Consider the following 14,114-nt stretch of genomic DNA (forward strand, 5'->3'; position numbering starts at 1 on the left):
CCGTGGACACACACACCGCCGTGGACACACACACCGCCGTAGACACACACACACAGCCGTGGACACACACACCGCCGTGGACACACACACCGCCGTGGACACACACACACACAGCCGTGGACACACACACACAGCCGTGGACACACACACACAGCCGTGGACACACACACACAGCCGCAGGTACACGGCTCTTTCATGATTTGTATTTCCAGTGTCTTTTGAAAGAATGTATTTCATGGTTGATTTGAACTGTTATATATTGAAAATAAATGTGTCCTGTTTGTCCCTGTATTGACCTGTAGGTGGCAGACATGCTGCTGGAGCTGTGTGTGACGGAGTTAGAAGACGTGGCCACTGACTCTCAGAGCGGCCGTCTGTCCTCCCAGCCCGTGGTGGTGGAGAGCAGCCATCCCTATACTGATGACACCTCCACCAGCGGCGCCGTCAAGATACCCGGTAACAATTAAATACAATGCCTTGGTAGATAGCGGGTGAGGGGGGTCTCTGTGTTGTAGACAGAGGGACTGAGGGGGGTCTCTGTGTTGGAGTCAGTGGGACTGGGGGGGGTCTCTGTGTTGTAGACAGAGGGACTGGGGGGGGTCTCTGTGTTGTAGACAGAGGGACTGGGGGTGGTCTCTGTGTTGTAGACAGAGGGACTGAGGGTGGTCTCTGTGTTGTAGACAGAGGGACTGAGGGTGGTCTCTGTGTTGTAGACAGAGGGACTGAGGGTGGTCTCTGTGTTGTAGACAGAGGGACTGAGGGGGGTCTCTGTGTTGTAGACAGAGGGACTGAGGGTGGTCTCTGTGTTGTAGACAGAGGGACTGAGGGTGGTCTCTGTGTTGTAGACAGAGGGACTGAGGGTGGTCTCTGTGTTGTAGACAGAGGGACTGAGGGTGGTCTCTGTGTTGTAGACAGAGGGACTCAGGGGGGTCTCTGTGTTGTAGACAGTGGGACTGAGGGGGGTCTCTGTGTTGTAGACAGAGGGACTGAGGGTGGTCTCTGTGTTGTAGACAGAGGGACTGAGGGTGGTCTCTGTGTTGTAGACAGAGGGACTCAGGGGGGTCTCTGTGTTGTAGACAGTGGGACTGAGGGTGGTCTCTGTGTTGTAGACAGAGGGACTCAGGGGGGTCTCTGTGTTGTAGACAGAGGGACTGAGGGTGGTCTCTGTGTTGTAGACAGAGGGACTCAGGGGGGTCTCTGTGTTGTAGACAGAGGGACTGAGGGTGGTCTCTGTGTTGTAGACAGAGGGACTGAGGGTGGTCTCTGTGTTGTAGACAGAGGGACTGAGGGTGGTCTCTGTGTTGTAGACAGAGGGACTCAGGGGGGTCTCTGTGTTGTAGGTGCGGAGGGACTGAGGGTGGAGTTTGACCGGCAGTGTTCTGCAGAGAGACGTCATGACCCTCTCACCATCATGGACGGAGCAAATAGGATCATCTCTGTCCGATCAGGTGACCACAAGACACAACCCTAACCCCCCAACACTTCATTAGATGTTAGAAGAGGGTTTTGGTGTCTGCCAGGTGTCTTCATGGTGTCTGCCAGGTGTCTTCATGGTGTCTGCCAGGTGTCTTCATGGTGTCTCCCTGCTCAGGTCGGGAGTGGTCCGACTGGTCCAGCGAGTTGAGGATCCCGGCTGATGAGTTGAAGTGGAAGTTTACCAGCGATGGATCTGTAAACGGATGGGGTTGGCGCTTCACTGTCTACCCTATCATGCCTGCTGCTGGTATGACCCACACACTGTCTACCCTATCATGCCTGCTGCTGGTATGACCCACACACTGTCTACCCTATCATGCCTGCTGCTGGTATGACCTACACACTGTCTACCCTATCATGCCTGCTGCTGGTATGACCCACACACTGTCTACCCTATCATGCCTGCTGCTGGTATGACCCACACACTGTCTACCCTATCATGCCTGCTGCTGGTATGACCCACACACTGTCTACCCTATCATGCCTGCTGCTGGTATGACCCACACACTGTCTACCCCATCATGCCTGCTGCTGGTATGACCCACACACTGTCTACCCCATCATGCTGCTGCTGGTATGACCCACACACTGTCTACCCTATCATGCCTGCTGCTGGTATGACCCACACACTGTCTACCCCATCATGCCTGCTGCTGGTATGACCCACACACTGTCTACCCTATCATGCCTGCTGCTGGTATGACCCACACACTGTCTACCCTATCATGCCTGCTGCTGGTATGACCCACACACTGTCTACCCTATCATGCCTGCTGCTGGTATGACCCACACACTGTCTACCCCATCATGCCTGCTGCTGGTATGACCCACACACTGTCTACCCCATCATGCCTGCTGCTGGTATGACCCACACACTGTCTACCCTATCATGCCTGCTGCTGGTATGACCCACACACTGTCTACCCCATCATGCCTGCTGCTGGTATGACCCACACACTGTCTACCCTATCATGCCTGCTGCTGGTATGACCCACACACTGTCTACCCTATCATGCCTGCTGCTGGTATGACCCACACACTGTCTACCCTATCATGCCTGCTGCTGGTATGACCCACACACTGTCTACCCCATCATGCCTGCTGCTGGTATGACCCACACACTGTCTACCCCATCATGCCTGCTGCTGGTATGACCCACACACTGTCTACCCTATCATGCTGCTGCTGGTATGACCCACACACTGTCTACCCTATCATGCCTGCTGCTGGTAAGACCCACACACTGTCTACCCTATCATGCCTGCTGCTGGTATGACCCACACACTGTCTACCCCATCATGCTGCTGCTGGTATGACCCACACACTGTCTACCCCATCATGCTGCTGCTGGTATGACCCACACACTGTCTACCCCATCATGCTGCTGCTGGTATGACCCCCACACTGTCTACCCTATCATGCCTGCTGCTGGTATGACCCCCACACTGTCTACCCTATCATGCCTGCTGCTGGTATGACCCCCACACTGTCTACCCTATCATGCCTGCTGCTGGTATGACCCCCACACTGTCTACCCCATCATGCCTGCTGCTGGTATGACCCCCACACTGTCTACCCCATCATGCTGCTGCTGGTATGACCCCCACACTGTCTACCCCATCATGTCTGCTGCTGGTATGACCCACACACTGTCTACCCCATCATGCCTGCTGCTGGTATGACCCCCACACTGTCTACCCCATCATGCTGCTGGTATGACCCCTACACTGTCTACCCCATCATGCTGCTGCTGGTATGACCCCCACACTGTCTACCCCATCATGCTGCTGCTGGTATGACCCACACACTGTCTACCCCATCATGCTGCTGCTGGTATGACCCCCACACTGTCTACCCCATCATGCTGCTGCTGGTATGACCCCCACACTGTCTACCCCATCATGCTGCTGTTGGTATGACCCACACACTGTCTACCCCATCATGCCTGCTGCTGGTATGACCCACACACTGTCTACCCCATCATGCCTGCTGCTGGTATGACCCACACACTGTCTACCCCATCATGCCTGCTGCTGGTATGACCCCCACACTGTCTACCCCATCATGCCTGCTGCTGGTATGACCCCCACACTGTCTACCCCATCATGCCTGCTGCTGGTATGACCCACACACTGTCTACCCCATCATGCTGCTGCTGGTATGACCCCCACACTGTCTACCCTATCATGCCTGCTGCTGGTATGACCCCCACACTGTCTACCCCATCATGTCTGCTGCTGGTATGACCCCCACACTGTCTACCCCATCATGCTGCTGCTGGTATGACCCCCACACTGTCTACCCCATCATGCCTGCTGCTGGTATGACCCACACACTGTCTACCCCATCATGCCTGCTGCTGGTATGACCCACACACTGTCTACCCTATCATGCTGCTGCTGGTATGACCCACACACTGTCTACCCCATCATGCTGCTGCTGGTATGACCCACACACTGTCTACCCCATCATGCCTGCTGCTGGTATGACCCACACACTGTCTACCCTATCATGCCTGCTGCTGGTATGACCCACACACTGTCTACCCTATCATGCCTGCTGCTGGTGTGACCCACACACTGTCTACCCCATCATGCTGCTGCTGGTATGACCCCCACACTGTCTACCCTATCATGCTGCTGCTGATATGACCCACACACTGTCTACCCTATCATGCCTGCTGCTGGTATGACCCCCACACTGTCTACCCTATCATGCTGCTGCTGGTATGACCCCCACACTGTCTACCCTATCATGCTGCTGCTGATATGACCCACACACTGTCTACCCCATCATGCTGCTGGTATGACCCACACACTGCCTCACTACACACACTGCCTCACCACACACTGCCTCACCCCACACTGCCTCACCCCACACTGCCTCACCCCACACTGCCTCACCACACACACTGCCTCACCACACACACTGCCTCACCACACACACTGCCTCACCACACACACTGCCTCACCACACACACTGCCTCACCACGCACTGCCTCACTGCCTCACCACACACTGCCTCACCACACACTGCCTCACCACACACACTGCCTCACCACACACACTGCCTCACCACACACACTGCCTCACCACACACTGCCTCACCACACACTGCCTCACCACACACTGCCTCACCACACACTGCCTCACCACACACTGCCTCGCCACACACTGCCTCGCCACACACTGCCTCGCCACACACTGCCTCCACACTGCCACACACTGCCTCACCACACACTGCCTCACCACACACTGCCTCACCACACACACTGCCTCACCACACACTGCCTCACTGCCTCACCACACACTGCCTCACCACACACACTGCCTCACCACACACACTGCCTCACCACACACTGCCTCACCACACACTGCCTCACCACACACACTGCCTCACCACACACTGCCTCACTGCCTCACCACACACTGCCTCACCACACACTGCCTCGCTACACACTGCCTCACCACACACTGCCTCACCACACACTGCCTCACCACACACTGCCTCCACACACCCTGACATAGTGTGTAGTTAGTTGTCCATATACTGTATAACAGACTGTGTCTTTCCCCCCAGGGCCCAAAGACCTTCTGTCCGACCGCTGCATCCTGTCCTGTCCCTCCATGGACCTGGTGACCTGCCTCCTGGACTTCAGGCTCAACCTGGCCTCCAACAGGAGTATCGTACCCCGCCTGGCTGCCTCCCTGGCTGCCTGCGCTCAGCTCAGTGCCCTGGGTACGAGGACCACGTCACACCTCCTAGTCCGCAGCAGTGTCGTTTAGGACCTCAGCCTGATATACATCTCTATATCTCTAACTGCTTCTCAGTGTGTTGAGGGGGAAGCTGTGGCAGTACAGTCTAGCTGCTTCTCAGTGTGTTTTGGGGGAAGCTGTGGCAGTACACTCTAGCTGCTTCTCAGTGTTGTTAGGGGGAAGCTGTGGCAGTACAGTCTAGCTGCTTCTCAGTGTGTTTAGGGGGAAGCTGTGGCAGTACAGTCTAGCTGCTTCTCAGTGTGTTTTGGGGGAAGCTGTGGCAGTACACTCTAGCTGCTTCTCAGTGTTGTTAGGGGGAAGCTGTGGCAGTACAGTCTAGCTGCTTCTCAGTGTGTTTAGGGGGAAGCTGTGGCAGTACAGTCTAGCTGCTTCTCAGTGTTGTTAGGGGGAAGCTGTGGCAGTACAGTCTAGCTGCTTCTCAGTGTTGTTAGGGGGAAGCTGTGGCAGTACAGTCTAGCTGCTTCTCAGTGTGTTTTGGGGGAAGCTGTGGCAGTACAGTCTAGCTGCTTCTCAGTGTGTTTTGGGGGAAGCTGTGGCAGTACTGTCTAGCTGCTTCTCAGTGTGTTTAGGGGGAAGCTGTGGCAGTACAGTCTAGCTGCTTCTCAGTGTGTTTAGGGGGAAGCTGTGGCAGTACAGTCTAGCTGCTTCTCAGTGTGTTTAGGGGGAAGCTGTGGCAGTACAGTCTAGCTGCTTCTCAGTGTTGTTAGGGGGAAGCTGTGGCAGTACAGTCTAGCTGCTTCTCAGTGTGTTTAGGGGGAAGCTGTGGCAGTACAGTCTAGCTGCTTCTCAGTGTGTTTAGGTGGAAGCTGTGGCAGTACAGTCTAGCTGCTTCTCAGTGTGTTTAGGGGGAAGCTGTGGCAGTACAGTCTAGCTGCTTCTCAGTGTGTTTAGGTGGAAGCTGTGGCAGTACAGTCTAGCTGCTTCTCAGTGTGTTTAGGGGGAAGCTGTGGCAGTACAATTGAGGAATTGCTATTAAAAATTGTACATAGACTCTGATACATGTCCCATAGAAATGTCTGGATCCTTGGGTTCTCACCTCTCTCATTATATAGTTCTGACCCGGTCTCCTCTCTGTCGTTGTATAGTTCTGACCCGGTCTCCTCTCTGTCATCGTGTAGTTCTGACCCGGTCTCCTCTCTGTCATTGTATAGTTCTGACCCGGTCTCCTCTCTGTCATTGTGTAGTTCTGACCCGGTCTCCTCTCTGTCATTGTATCGTTCTGACCCGGTCTCCTCTCTGTCATTGTATCGTTCTGACCCGGTCTCCTCTCTGTCATTGTATAGTTCTGACCCGGTCTCCTCTCTGTCATTGTGTAGTTCTGACCCGGTCTCCTCTCTGTCATTGTGTAGTTCTGACCCGGTCTCCTCTCTGTCATTGTGTAGTTCTGACCCGGTCTCCTCTCTCTCATTGTATAGTTCTGACCCGGTTTCCTCTCTGTCATTGTGTAGTTCTGACCCGGTCTCCTCTCTGTCGTTGTGTAGTTCTGATCCGGTCTCCTCTCTGTCATTGTATCGTTCTGACCCGGTCTCCTCTCTCATTGTATAGTTCTGACCCGGTCTCCTCTCTGTCATTGTATAGTTCTGACCCAGTCTCCTCTCTGTCGTTGTGTAGTTCTGACCCGGTCTCCTCTCTGTCAGTGCATAGTTCTGACCCGGTCTCCTCTCTGTCATTGTGTAGTTCTGACCCGGTCTCCTCTCTGTCATTGTATAGTTCTGACCCGGTCTCCTCTCTGTCATTGTGTAGTTCTGACCCGGTCTCCTCTCTGTCAGTGCATAGTTCTGACCCGGTCTCCTCTCTGTCAGTGCATAGTTCTGACCCGGTCTCCTCTCTGTCATTGTGTAGTTCTGACCCGGTCTCCTCTCTGTCATTGTGTAGTTCTGACCCGGTCTCCTCTCTGTCATTGTATCGTTCTGACCCGGTCTCCTCTCTGTCATTGTATAGTTCTGACCCGGTCTCCTCTCTGTCGTTGTGTAGTTCTGACCCGGTCTCCTCTCTCTCATTGTATAGTTCTGACCCGGTCTCCTCTCTGTCATTGTGTAGTTCTGACCCGGTCTCCTCTCTGTCATTGTATAGTTCTGACCCGGTCTCCTCTCTGTCATTGTATAGTTCTGACCCGGTCTTTTCTCTGTCATTGTATAGTTCTGACCCGGTCTTTTCTCTGTCATTGTGTAGTTCTGACCCGGTCTCCTCTCTGTCATTGTATAGTTCTGACCCGGTCTTTTCTCTGTCATTGTATAGTTCTGACCCGGTCTTTTCTCTGTCATTGTGTAGTTCTGACCCGGTCTCCTCTCTGTCATTGTATAGTTCTGACCCGGTCTTTTCTCTGTCATTGTATAGTTCTGACCCGGTCTCCTCTCTGTCATTGTAAAGTACCCTGTATTATTTGTCTTGTAGCAGCAGGACATCGTATGTGGGCTCTGCAGAGGCTGCGTAAACTGCTGACCACAGAGTATGGCCAGTCCATCAACATCACCAGGCTGCTTGGGGACAGCGAAGTAGAGTCTCGCTCCATGAGTTTTACAGGCAGTGCGCTGGCCGCCCTGGTGAAGGGTCTTCCTGAGGCTCTCCAGAGGCAGTATGAATACGAGGACCCCATCGTCAGGGGAGGGAAGCAGCTGCTGCACAGCCCTTTCTTCAAGGTAGGCTAACAGAAAGGGGAACTGGTACCTGTGTTCTTCCAGTCGAGGGGAAGGTGTAATGAATGTGTGCCGTTTATAGAGTTAGTTTTGTCTTTTGCGATTTCGATATCATTTTGAATCGGTTTGTTTTAGGTGCTGGTGGCTCTAGCCTGCGACCTGGAGTTGGATACCCTACCCTGCTGTGCTGAGACCCATAAGTGGGCGTGGTTCCGCCGGTACTGTACTGCATCCAGAGTGGCGGTCGCTCTGGACAAGAGGACTCCTCAGCCACGCCCCTTCCTGGATGAGGTGGGTTGGGCAAGACAGGCCATCATTACAACTGTTAATATATATTATATATATACAAAAGTATGTGGACACCCTTTCAAATTAGTGGATTTGGCTATTTCAGACACACCCGTTGCTGACAGGTGTATAAAATCGAACACACAGCCATGCAATCTCCATAGACAAGCAACATCAGTAGAATGGCCTTACTGAAGAGCTCAGTGACTTTCACCGGTTGCACCGTCATAGGATGCCACCTTTCCAACAAGTCAGTTCGTCAAATGTCTGCCCTGCTAGAGCTGCCCAGGTCAACTGTGAAGTGGAAACGTCTAGGAGCAACAACGGCTCAGTCGCAAAGTGGTAGGCCACGCAAGCTCACAGAACGGGACCGGCGAGTACTGAAGCGCGTAGCCCGTAATAATAGTCTGTCCTTGGTTGCAACACTACCAAGTTCCAAACTGCCTCTGGAAGCAACGTCAGCACAAGAACTGTTCTTCGGGAGCTTCATGAAATGGGTTTCCATGGCTGAGCAGCCGCACACAAGCCTAAGATCACCATGCGCAATGCCAAGCGTCGGCTGGAGTGGTGTAAAGCTCACCGCCATTGGACTCTGGAGCAATGAATCACGCTTCACCATCTGGCAGTCCGACGGACAGATCTGGGTTTGGCAGTTACCAGGAGAACGCTACCCTGCCCCAATGCATAGTGCCAACTGTAAAGTTTGGTGGAGGAGGAATAATGGTCTGGGGATGTTTTTCATGGTTCAGGCCCCTTAGTTCCAGTGAAGGGAAATCTTAACGCTACAGCATACAATGACATTCTAGACGATTCTGTGCTTCCAACTTTGTGGCAACAGTTTGGGGAAGGCCCTTTCCTGTTTCAGTATGACAATGCCCTTGTTCGGGCGGCAGGTAGCCTAGTGGTTAGAGTGGAGGGGCGGCAGGTAGCCTAGTGGTTAGAGTGGAGGGGCGGCAGGTAGCCTAGTGGTTAGAGTGGAGGGGCGGCAGGTAGCCTAGTGGTTAGAGCGTTGGACAAGTAACTGAAAGGTTGCAAGATCGAATCCCCGAGCTGTCGTTCTGCCCCTGAACAAGGCAGTTAACCCACTGTTCCTAGGCTGTCATTGAAAATAAGAGTTTGTTCTTAACTGTCTTGCCTAGTTAAAGGTAAAAATAAAAAGTTTTGGTTAATAAAAATAAAAATGGTTTGTCGAGATCAGTGTGGAGGAACTTGACTAGCCTGCACAGAGTCCTGACCTCAACCCCATCAAACACCTTTGGGATGAATTGGAACGCCGACTGCGAGCCAGGCCTAATCGCCCAACATCAGTGCCCGACCTCCCTAATGCTCTTGTAGCTGAATGGAAGCAAGTCCCCGCAGCAATGTTCCAACATCTAGTGGAAAGCCTTCCCAGAAGAGTGGAGGCTGTTATAGCAGCAATGTTCCAACATCTAGTGGAAAGCCTTCCCTGAAGAGTGGAGGCTGTTATAGCAGCAATGTTCCAACATCTAGTGGAAAGCCTTCCCAGAAGAGTGGAGGCTGTTATAGCAGCAATGTTCCAACATCTAGTAGAAAGCCTTCCCAGAAGAGTGGAGGCTGTTATAGCAGCAAAGGGGGATCAACTCTATATTAATACCACACTCTGCCCCTCTGATCTGGACATTATCTCTAACCACTCTGTCCCTCTGATCTGGACATTATCTCTAACCACTCTGCCCCTCTGATCTGGACATTATCTCTAACCACTCTGCCCCTCTGATCTGGACATTATCTCTAACCACTCTGCCCCTCTGATCTGGACATTATCTCTAACCACTCTGTCCCTCTGATCTGGACATTATCTCTAACCACTCTGCCCCTCTGATCTGGACATTATCTCTAACCACTCTGCCCCTCTGATCTGGACATTATCTCTAACCACTCTGTCCCTCTGATCTGGACATTATCTCTAACCACTCTGTCCCTCTGATCTGGACATTATCTCTAACCACTCTGCCCCTCTGATCTGGACATTATCTCTAACCACTCTGTCCGTCTGATCTGGACATTATCTCTAACCACTCTGCCCCTCTGTAGGTGACTAAGAAGATCCGTGAGTTGATGGCTGACTGTGAAGTGATGAACGTCCTCCACGAGAGCCATGACCTGTTTAAGAGAGAGCAGGACGAACAGCTGGTCCAGTGGATGAACAGGAGACCTGACGACTGGACGCTGTCTGCAGGAGGCTCCGGGACCATCTACGGCTGGGGTCACAACCACCGGGGTCAGCTAGGGGGCATTGAGGGGGCAAAGGTCAAGGTCCCCACCCCCACAGAGGCCCTGGCGACTCTGAGACCTGTTCAGCTGATAGGAGGGGAGCAGACCCTGTTCGCTGTCACTGCTGATGGGAAGGTAAAGACCAGTAGAGTCCTGGTAGAGACCAGTAGAGTCCTGGTAGGGTCCTGGTGGAAAAGTAAAGACCAGTAGAGTCCTATTGGGTCCTGGTAGGGTCCTGGTGGGGTCCTGGTGGGAAGGTAAAGACTAGTAGAGTCCTGGTAGGGCCCTGGTGGAAAGGTAAAGACCAGTAGAGTCCTGGTAGGGCCCTGGTGGAAAGGTAAAGACCAGTAGAGTCCTGGTAGGGCCCTGGTGGAAAGGTAAAGACCAGTAGAGTCCTGGTGGGTCCTGGTAGGGTCCTGGTGGAAAGGTAGAGACCAGTAGAGTCCTGGTAGGGTCCTGTTAGGGTCCTGGTAGAGTTCTGGTGGAAAGGTAAAGACCAGTAGAGACCAGTAGAGTCCTGGCAGGTCCTGGTAGGGTCCTGTTAGGGTCCTGGTAGAGTTCTGATGGAAAGGTAAAGACCGGTGGAGACCAGTAAAGGTTATTTCAGCTGATAGGAGGGGAGCAGACCCTGTTCGCTGCCACTTACCGAAAGGTAAAGACCGGTAGAGGCCTGGTAGATCCTGGTAGGGGCCTGGTAGGGGCCTGGTGGGGTCCTGGTGGGGTCCTGGTAGAGTCCCTGTAGGGTCCTGGTAGAGTACCTGGTGGGGTCCTGGTGGGGTCCCGGTAGAGTCCCGGTAGAATCCCGGTAGGGTCCCGGTAGAATCCCGGTAGGGTCCCGGTAGAATCCCGGTAGGGTCCCGGTAGAATCTCGGTAGAGTCCCGGTAGAGTCCCGGTAGAGTCCCGGTAGAGGTCCCGGTAGAGTCCCGGTAGGGTCCCGGTGGGGTCCCGGTGGGGTCCTGGTAGAGTCCTGGTGGGGTCCTGGTGGGGTCCTGGTGGGGTCCTGGTAGGGTCCTGGTGGGGTCTGGTAGAGTCCTGGTAGAGTCCTGGTGGGGTCCTGGTAGAGTCCTGGTGGGGTCCTGGTGGAGTCCTGGTGGGGTCCTGGTAGAGTCTTGGTAGGGTCCTGGTAGAGTCCTGGTAGAGTCCAGGTGGGATCCTGGTAGAGTCCAGGTGGGATCCTGGTAGAGTCCTTGTGGGGTCCTGGTGGGGTCCTGGTGGGGTCCTGGTGGAGTCCTGGTGGGGTCCTGGTGGGGTCCTGGTAGAGTCCCTGGTGTGGTCCTGGTAGAGTCCCTGTAGGGTCCTGGTAGAGTCCCTGTGGTCCTGGTAGAGTCCCTGGTGTGGTCCTGGTAGAGTCCCTGGTGTGGTCCTGGTAGAGTCCCTGGTGTGGTCCTGGTAGAGTCCCTGGTGTGGTCCTGGTAGAGTCCCTGGTGTGGTCCTGGTAGAGTCCCTGGTGTGGTCCTGGTAGAGTCCCTGGTGTGGTCCTGGTAGAGTCCCTGGTGTGGTCCTGGTAGAGTCCCTGGTGTGGTCCTGGTAGAGTCCCTGGTGTGGTCCTGGTAGAGTCCCTGTAGGGTCCCTGTAGGGTCCTGGTAGACTCCCTGTCGGGTCCTGGTAGACTCCCTGTAGGGTCCTGGTAGAGTCCCTGTAGGGTCCCTGTAGGGTCCTGGTAGAGTCCCTGTAGGGTCCTGGTAGAGTCCCTGTAGGGTCCCTGTAGGGTCCTGGTAGAGTCCCTGTGGGGTCCTGGTAGAGTCCTGTTAGGGCCCCGGCAGGGTCCTGGTAGAGACGGTATGTGACTGTTGTCTGTCTTCCTCCAGTTGTATGCTACAGGGTACGGTGCGGGGGGCCGGCTGGGTATTGGAGGAACAGAGTCCGTGTCCACCCCCACTCTGTTGGAGTCCATCCAGCATGTGTTCATCAGGAAGGTGGCAGTGAACAGCGGAGGGAAACACTGTCTAGCCCTGTCCTCTGAGGGAGAGGTCTACTCCTGGGGAGAGGCTGAGGACGGAAAACTGGGACACGGCAACAGGAGGTTAGGATGAGCAGAACGTACACACACTATACTATATACGCTATACCCACTATACTATATACACTATACACATTATACTATATACACTATACACATTATACTATATGCACTATACACACTATACTATATACACTATACACACTGTACTATATACACTATACACACTATACTATATGCACTATACACACTATACTATATACACTATACACACTGTACTATATACACTATACACACTATACTATACACACTATACTATATACATTATACACACTATACTATATACACTATACTATATACACGATACACACTATACTATATACACGATACACACTATACTATATACACTTTACTATATATACACAATACTATATATACACTATACTACATACACTATACTATTTACACTATACTATATACACTATACACACTATACTATACACCCTATACTATATACACTATACTATATACACTATACTATATACACTATACACACGATACTATATACACTATATACACTATACTATATACACTATACACACTATACTATATACACTATACACCCTATACTATATACACTATACACACTATACTATATACACTATACGATATACATTATATACACTATACACATTATACTATATATACACTATACTATATACACTATACTCACTATACTATGTACACTATACTATATACGCTATACACACTATACTATATACACTATAATATATACACTATATACACTATACTATATACATCATACACACTATACTATATACACTATACACACTATACTATATACACTATAATATATACAATATACACACTATATTATATTCACTATACTATATATGCACTATACAATATACACTATACACACTATTCTATATACACTATACTATATACTATATACACACTATACTATATACACCATACACACCATACTATATACACTATACACACTATACTATATATACTATATACACTATACACACTATACTATATCCACTATACACATTATACTATATATACACTCTACTATATACACTATACTCACTATACTATATACGCTATACACACTGTACTATATACACTGTGATATATACACTATACTATATACACTATACTATATACTATATACACACTATACTATATACACCATACACACCATACTATATACACTATACACACTATAATATGTACACTATACACACTATACAATATACACTATACACACTATACTATACACATTATACTATATACCCTATACACACTATACTATACTCACTATACTATATACACTATACTATACACGATATACACACTATTATATACACACTATAATATATACACTATACACACTATACTATATACACAGTATACTATATACACTATACTATATACAATATACACACTATACTATATACACTATACACACCATACTACATACACTATACTATATACACTATACACACTATACTATGTACACTATACTATATACAATATACCCACTATACTATATACACTATACTATATACATACACCCTATACTATATGTACTATATACACTATACTATATATACACTTTACTATATACACTATGTACCCTATACTATTTACACTATACACACTATACTATATACACTATACAATATACTATATATACACTATACTATATA

At 50.8% G+C, this 14,114-nt stretch overlaps 1 protein-coding gene across 12 annotated transcripts in view; it reads left to right on the forward strand.

Annotated features, from left to right (window-relative positions):
- The window catches only part of herc2 (HECT and RLD domain containing E3 ubiquitin protein ligase 2), a gene marked incomplete at its 3' end in the record, with an annotated part of 169,836 nt that overhangs the window by 139,043 nt on the left and 16,679 nt on the right, over positions 1-14,114 (forward strand). For 11 of the 12 annotated variants that reach the window (XM_071346645.1, XM_071346646.1, XM_071346654.1 and 8 more), the window contains 8 exon segments: positions 303-456; positions 1,341-1,448; positions 1,592-1,723; positions 5,056-5,214; positions 7,647-7,891; positions 8,024-8,179; positions 10,232-10,546; positions 12,221-12,435. In XM_071346645.1, coding sequence (XP_071202746.1) covers positions 303-456; positions 1,341-1,448; positions 1,592-1,723; positions 5,056-5,214; positions 7,647-7,891; positions 8,024-8,179; positions 10,232-10,546; positions 12,221-12,435 — 1,484 coding nt within the window. 12 annotated transcript variants of the gene reach the window in all.

Source organism: Salvelinus alpinus, chromosome 16 (assembly GCF_045679555.1).
Source record: "Salvelinus alpinus chromosome 16, SLU_Salpinus.1, whole genome shotgun sequence".
NCBI lineage: Eukaryota > Metazoa > Chordata > Actinopteri > Salmoniformes > Salmonidae > Salvelinus > Salvelinus alpinus.